Source organism: Hoplias malabaricus, chromosome X1 (assembly GCF_029633855.1).
Source record: "Hoplias malabaricus isolate fHopMal1 chromosome X1, fHopMal1.hap1, whole genome shotgun sequence".
NCBI lineage: Eukaryota > Metazoa > Chordata > Actinopteri > Characiformes > Erythrinidae > Hoplias > Hoplias malabaricus.
In genome coordinates this window covers 14,780,153-14,787,618 of record NC_089818.1, presented here as the reverse complement: position 1 = coordinate 14,787,618, position 7,466 = coordinate 14,780,153, and the positions used below count along the sequence as shown (strand labels likewise).

Genomic DNA, 7,466 nt, shown 5'->3' with positions numbered 1-7,466 from the left:
AATGCAGCATATAGCATTTAGCATGCTATGGAAGTCTATCTAAAGCTTCAGTAATCAAAGAATAACCAAAATATATAATTTTGTGACTTCCTCCTATCCTTTCTGTTTCTGAACCTATTCTTTATTGGGCTTTATTTAAACATGAATCTCATTTGGGTTAATATTTTCCATTCGGTCAAATACACACACACCAACCAAGTAATTTTTTTCTTGTGTATGAATTAAGTAGTATTCTAAAAAATCTTTAAATTTTAAATTAGGCAAACGCTTCGGATACCAAAGGCGGGGTCCGCCGGGCGCAGATTGTGGTGCGATATCAGAGTGACGTCAGTGTGCTCTCACTTCCACAACAAAGATGGCGGCCGCGTAAAAGAGAGTCTAAAAAGAACAAATCTTTATTCTCATATTTCTTTCTTTACTTGAGCTAAATTACAGCTCTTTTGTTTGTCTGGAAGTGATAGTTGTATCCAGCCCTGGTCGCTATGGGAGGCGGGGATCTGGTGAGTGCTAAAATAACACCTTTTATGTTTGATCGCTGCTGTAAGGACATTTCTCAATTTGTTTCAGAACTGTGTAAAGAGTGGAGGTCATGTATTCGATGAAAACTTTTATACTTCTAATAAGCCACAAGAATGTGAAATAATGTTCAACTGGATAAATATTGACACATTTACATATTGTTATAACATCACCTTACGTCACTTCTCGTTACAATATACCGACACACATTTAACGTCAAATACATTAATTATTAAAACAGAATGTGTCTGTCACTGTATCTGTCTATAGCTCGCTCTCTCTTTCTCTGACACAGATACAGACTGAATAATTATATATCATCTTTTCCACTTCATCCATCATCAGCAAGCCATCATCAGTCATACAATGCAACCAAGAGAAACATATGCTTCCTCGAAAAAAATTATAGATAAATAAATACCACACTCCACGTCTTCTCAAACTGCTTTTCAGCATCATTGTACTGTCCAGCACTCTGACAGACAGTGGAAATGTCAGCTAACTCAGGCCTGTATTCTTGTTACAGATGGCTGTGACATCACTGGAAGACATCATATGATAATTACATGATAATCTTATCACTTTGACTTGACTTGATTTGTTTAGGTTATTGCTCTGTTGACTGTTTTTGCAAAATGTCTGCTCATGGCTGTAGTTTGGACGTTCATTGGTGTTGTCTTCTTTTGTTCAATCAGAACTTGAAGAAAAGCTGGCATCCACAAACTCTGAAAAACATCGAGCGAGTGTGGAAAGCAGAGCAGAAACATGAAGCTGAGAGGAAGAAGATTGAGGAGCTACAGAAGGAGCTGAAAGAAGAACGAGCTCGAGAAGAAATCACCCGATTTGCTGAGGAGACAGGGGCTTTAAAGTGTGTGGGACCTAGTTTATTTACTGTGTCATGTTTAAACATGTTTGTAGCATTATGTTTAAACATAATTTACTTATATGACATCTGCAGAAATGTGAGAGTAAACAAAGTAGTTGTTTAAGAGTCATATTACATGCTGTTGGAGCAAAATTTCACCTCTTTAAAATGTGTTTTACAGAAGGAGGGGAAATATATTTTTAAGGGAAATAAATGGAGCAATAAGTTATTTTAATAATTAATTATCACCCTGTCATCCTAACACTTACAAGATGCTTCACACTTCTCTGTCCATGGGCTGTCTGTTTGAGATTTTCAAGCTTTCTGTTTTGCTGTTTCAGAAAGAAAGATGAGCGTTTGGACTGGATGTACCAGGGTCCTGCTGGACAAATCTCTCGCGAGGAGTACCTCATGGGGCGCCCAGTCGATAAACAGATTATGCAGCAGTATGAGGAGCCAGAGAGTGGCCCCTCTGCTGAGACTGGACTTCTGCCTGGCTCCATCTTCAACCCCAGCTCTTCTGTCTCCAGCCTGGACATGGCTGCAAAGATCAGGGAAGATCCGCTCTTTGAGATCCGGTCAGTTTCCGGGCATTTTCACTACTTTTTTGTTTATGTTTGTTCATGGACACACATTAGAGACCAGAGCAACATTTTTTTTCCCAGAAACAGTGTCAGGTTTTTAAAACTGGACTAATTTTGCTGTAATATATTTTATGTTCAGCTGCATAATAATCTGCAAACATACAAATGTTTGTGATCATTTGCAGAAAATAAGCAACTCTTTCTCTCTCTTTTTCAGTAAACGAGAAGAAGACAAAAAGAGAAGTGTGCTCACAAATCCAGTAAAGATGAAAGAAATCAAAAAGATGGTGAGACACGCAAAAGCACTGTTTACTGCAGGTGATTAAAACCCTGAGTAATGCATAATTGATATTAATGAACTGCTTTGCTTCACAGCTGCGTCAAAATCTTGAAAAGGAGAAGAAGAAGAAGAGGAAAAAGGACAAGAAGGAGAAGAGGGAGGAGAAGGAAAGGAAGAAAGACAAGAAGCACAAACGGAGGAGTTCCAGCTCGGATGAGGACGATAGGAGGCACGGGTAGAGACAGAATCACACTCTCCTTTTTTAGTCTCAAAACATGTATTTCTTACCAGGCAGACATTTAATACCTTACTGACATCAATGTTGTGTTGTTTCAGCCGACCTAAGGAAGAAAACGGAGTGGTCACAAATTCTCATTCACGTCACAAATCTGGCTATGGACTCCAGGTGTGTAGGTGTGTGTAGGTGTGTGTAGGTGTGTGTAGGTGTGTGTAGGTGTGTGTGTGTGTGTGTGTGTGTGTGTGTGTGTGTGTGTGTAGGCACTAATATTCATATGGAACTGATGTCTAACAACAGGCTTTTTTACTTAGAACTCATATTCTCTTTGCGTTTGACTGTATAATGAATAAATGTTGATTTATTTCATTTGTTGCAGTTACCAGGGAGTAAATCTCACCAGTCATCAGAGTCCAACCACACAGATCATCGCAGAGACAGGAGTCGCTCTCCTCTGCGTCACAGAGAAGACAAGAACAACTATTCCTCCCATGATTCAGACAACAGGTCCAAAAACAAAGCCTCCAGCAGCCCTCCAAGACATCGAGAGCGCTACCACAGGCCCCAGCCTGCCAACTACAGCAAGTGAGTCTCTGTATCCTCTCACTGTGCACTGTGCCTGGATGTGTCTGAAATTCTGTACTAAGACTATTTGAATCATTGCATTTCCCATGTTGGGGAGGCCTGGTCTAAGGGGCATTAACGGGTTAATTCAGGGACTGCTGAGTTGCACTGTACAGAAAATAGTGTTAACAAAGGTTTTGGTAATTGTCATTATTTTTCTATGCATTTAATGTTTAAGAAGAATGATTTATAAACAGTGTCAACATCAGCTGTCTTATGTTAACATTTGCTGTGTGCACTTCGGTCTCAGACGTCTCTCAGCTGAAGAGCTGGAGAAGAAGCGGCAAGAGATGATGGGCTTTGCTAATGAAAGGGAGAAGGAGCGAGAGAGCAATGTGCAGAGATACAAACGACAAGATGAACAGGACAAAGCTCGGGATGACGCCAAACACAACCGCCACGCCAGCTTCCTACAGTGAGTTTAATTTATTTTATTGGTTTTCTTTAATGACTAGAAGTTTTCTAACTTTTCCCCTGCTGTCCCACATTGACAGGTTCTTTGAGATTGAGACGCCCCAAAATTTAAAACAAAGTTGTTTATACGTGAACACAACCAATGTATAAAAAAATCATGTCAATCATCCAGTTTTTCCAGGACTTTATTGTGTATTATTAACTGGCTACATTATTCATTATCTGCAACCGCTTATCCAGTTCAGGGTCATGGTGGGTTCAGAGCCTACCTGGAATTATTGGGTGCAAGGCGAGAATACACCCTGGAGGGGGCCCCAGTCCTTCTAACTGGCTACAATTTAAAATAAAAGCAGCACATGATGGGGAGGGCTTCTCATCTTTTCTGCTCATATGAACAGAACACACACTCTTGCTCTGGTGGGCTCTGTTCATCTGGGGGTCCATCAGCAGCCAGAACACCACAATACTACATTTCTCACCTGATGATAATCTTCACTCACGGTTTTGAGTGTAATATTTGGCTTTGGGAGTATGATATTTGTGTATATAGTTTTGAAAAATGTAGAATACACACATTCTTATCGGTAATGTGCAAGTGGTTTAAATTAGATTTGGGCACTTTGTTTATATCTGACTTATATAAATTGGTTTATGTAAATATTTATACACTCATGAGAATATAAGTGGAAAGAGAATTGAAATGATTTATTTACTGCCTTTTTAAAACCTCCCTTTACCACCTTCCTCAATACAGCAACATGAAGCTAGAGAGTGCTGCCACTTCCTCAGTGGAGGACAGGGTGAAAAGGAACATTCACTCCATCCAGAGGACCTCTGCATCACTGGAGAAGAACTTCATGAGAAGATGAGGACAGCGGCAGATGGAAAGCTGACGTTCCAATCAAGACTGCTCTAAAAAAGGGTTATTTTTAATGTTATAAACAGCTTCAGATTTGTTTTGAAGAAGTGTCAAGCCCCCTAACTGGTTACTGATCCCTCTTCTCAGCCCATCTGCATCATCTTATATTCAGTAGATAGAACCGCTGGCTCATTGTGACCTTTTTATTTGTGTAATAACGCCTTATAAACTATTTTTAAGGTGTTTATGACTTCATTAATAGTCAGTTATACATATTGATAGTATATGAAGGTAGACTATTAATAAATCCTTTGTTCTGAGGGACCTCATTGTGTTCTCTGGCAGAAAACAATCGCATATGCACCAGCAGTGATCCTGACATTTAAATTGTAATTAATCATGTGTATAATGTGCCCATTGACTTACTGAGCAGTACCATGTGTAGTTGTATGCAAATGTTTAAAATCCCCTGGACAGATTACATGATTTCTTTTATTTTTTTGAGTGTGTAAGTGAAAATAAGTTAAAACATCTACAGGGGCAAACATGAATATGGCATTTTAGTGCACAGTTTCTGTTTTTAGGCTGATTTTTAACATGTTGGAAATAAATCATTTATTCATTCATCTTTTGTAACCAGTTGATCCGGATCTGATCCTGGAATCGCTGGGTGGAAAACAGGAACACACCCTGGACAGCGCACAACTCAGTCACTGGGGAAATGTCAAATATGCTGTTTCTTTTGATGATAGCACACAACTCCAGGGTCCACGCCTCGAGTGACTGGGTGAGTGTGTGAGCCCCTGTGTCTAGGGTGTGTTCCTGCCTTGTGCCCAATGATTCAGAATAGGCTCTGGACCAACTGCAGTTCCAGAGTATGAATGAATTAATGGATACATATTTTCTTTAAAATCCTTTGAAAATGTCCAATATGTTGAATTCATAAAATAAAATAGTTTTGTTTAATTATTCATTTATTGTTTGTAATAAATGCAACAAGACTAGGGGCGACCAACTTATGCATTGCTTGTTGTTGTTTTTTTATAAGCTGTTTCCATTTTGAATTTTAATGTGTTTTCCTCTCTATGAATTCAGTGTATAATTATTTGTATTTTGATGAGTTCAAAGTGCTATGAGTTGTGTTCATACTAAATACAAATACAGTAGAAGCTGTAACTGATAAAATGACCAGCTAATGAATGTTTTTCTCTCATGATTCACAATCATATCTTAGATCTCACAGGATTTGGAACACAAGAACACAGAGCCATTTTCTGATGCTGTAATCAGTTTATTTCAAGCAGTTTGTGCTTCAGAACAACACTGAGACCGAGGAACGTCCTACAATTGCTACAATTACGACAATTACAGAGGCTCAGCAGTGCAGCGTCTCAGGAGCTGAAGGGTAGAGAGGGGGAAAGGGAGAGTGATGGGCAGCATGTGGACAGAGAAAAGCCCTCCGAGCTCAGGCTGTGTTCAGCAAGCTGTCCTGGACTTCCAGAAGTAGTTCATGCAGTTGACCGGTTTGGCTGTGACCGGGTTGTCCCTCCGTACCAGCTCCATCCTGCTCTGAGACTCGCCCACCTGCACTGGACCCAGCTCTGAGTTACTCAGCATCCACTGCAGTTCAGGGAGACTCAGTCTCTCTGCTATCTGCACATTCAAAACAAGAAAGAGCAGTAAGTCTTCCAGAAGAACTTAAAGGCCTGGTCATCCCATGTCATTCAGCCCTAGAACAGCCTCAACATTTTATTTGAGTGTATGTTTCTTATAATATCTTTTTACTTCGATGCCCTAGATGAAAGACTATTCAAGAATGTCCATTCATAACCAGGCCCTTAGTCCATCAGCTTGCAGATTTTGCAGCTCCTGATCTAACTCAGCAGTATGTTAACAAGTTCAGTGTTGTGTTAAAGCTGGAACCCTCCAAACTTGGCACTACATCTGTGAGATGAGAATTTCTGGCTTTCGGCTCTTACCTCTTCTCCAGCTGGACCCCCACGAGACCCTTCCAGAGCAGGATTCAGAAGCATGTGAGGCCGACCGCATGAGATGACGCCCACGGCCACGAGCAGGCACATGAGAGAGAGGGAGAGGCGGAGAGCTGAGGAGGGCATTTTCTTTTCTGTCTTAAGCGAAGAGCTGCTGGAGATCTGAAACTTGGTGCTGCCCCAGGGGTGCTGTTCCTCTTCTGCATCCAGCTTCCAGGCCTCGCATTTATACTGCAGAGTAAATGAAATCACTTACGCCTGGAGAGGTTTTACAACAGCTCATCAAGTCTCCGCTGGGTTACCACTTAAAGCTTCCATCATGTTTCCATCGTCAGCCTCTTTTTCACATTTTCAGAGAGCTCCTAAAGCAGAGCTTATGGCTTTTTCTCCACAGCATGAACAAATTGTGCGGCATACCCTAATAAACCGCTAATGGCAGTCTGTTGCATTTCTGTATTGTCACAGTGACCTCTACTCTGACCTTACCAGCTCATAAAGTCAACATGAGTATAGTCTCCTGGCGGTTGATCGTGTCCGTATACGTCCTGTTGTAATTTGGATTTTATATCTTGGTTGTTATCTTTTTAATGTAACTCCTTTTACTCTTTCTACTGCCACTAACAAAATATGATGTGCAATTAGTAAGATGTCTGTATAGATTTGAAATAAAACTTACTTTATTTAATCACCCTCAAGTTCTGTACCTTTTGTTAGAGCGACAATTTCACTTTACAATTCCCTTAAATAATACAATTATTCTTTACATGGAAATGATCATTTATCACTATCATAAGAATAAGATTTATTTATTTAAGCTTTATATAATTACCTGCAGGATTAGTAGATTATAACGATGCCCAGAATCAAACGTACCTCTTAACAGACTAGATGTTTTGTTGGAGAATGGTGATACTGTAAAGACTAGGTGTGTGTTATAGTATAAGGGCATAACCATGACTTAGACGACAAGTTCTACACCTGCATGTGCTTAAAATTGTCATATGGGAGACCATCAGAATAGAACCAATAAATAAACATATGCCCATGTGAACAAAAAAACCTCAAAGACTTTATTTTGACCATTTAAAACATGTG

At 40.0% G+C, this 7,466-nt stretch overlaps 2 protein-coding genes across 3 annotated transcripts; one reads left to right on the top strand and one right to left on the bottom strand.

Moving 5' to 3' along the window:
* The first annotated feature begins 360 nt into the window (after positions 1-360).
* On the top strand, positions 361-7,014 carry LOC136676082 (pre-mRNA-splicing factor CWC25 homolog). Of its 2 annotated transcripts, none has more exons than XM_066652935.1 (9): positions 361-500; positions 1,215-1,387; positions 1,726-1,962; positions 2,186-2,255; positions 2,344-2,477; positions 2,585-2,654; positions 2,863-3,068; positions 3,358-3,522; positions 4,276-7,014. In XM_066652935.1, exons 1-9 carry the CDS (start codon positions 483-485, stop codon positions 4,388-4,390), a joined length of 1,188 nt encoding a protein of 395 aa, XP_066509032.1. In that variant the 5' UTR covers positions 361-482; the 3' UTR covers positions 4,391-7,014. The 2 variants fall into 2 exon arrangements, with proteins under 2 accessions (XP_066509032.1, XP_066509031.1); XM_066652934.1 differs by having other exon boundaries at positions 2,344-2,483.
* Positions 5,857-7,162, bottom strand: LOC136676095 (somatostatin-2-like). The gene is made up of 3 exons (XM_066652952.1): positions 7,136-7,162; positions 6,360-6,602; positions 5,857-6,033 (listed from the first exon to the last, which is right to left on the bottom strand). The coding sequence occupies exons 1-3, from the start codon at positions 7,160-7,162 to the stop codon at positions 5,857-5,859; spliced, it is 447 nt and encodes a 148-aa protein (XP_066509049.1).
* Between the last annotated feature and the right edge of the window lie 304 nt (positions 7,163-7,466).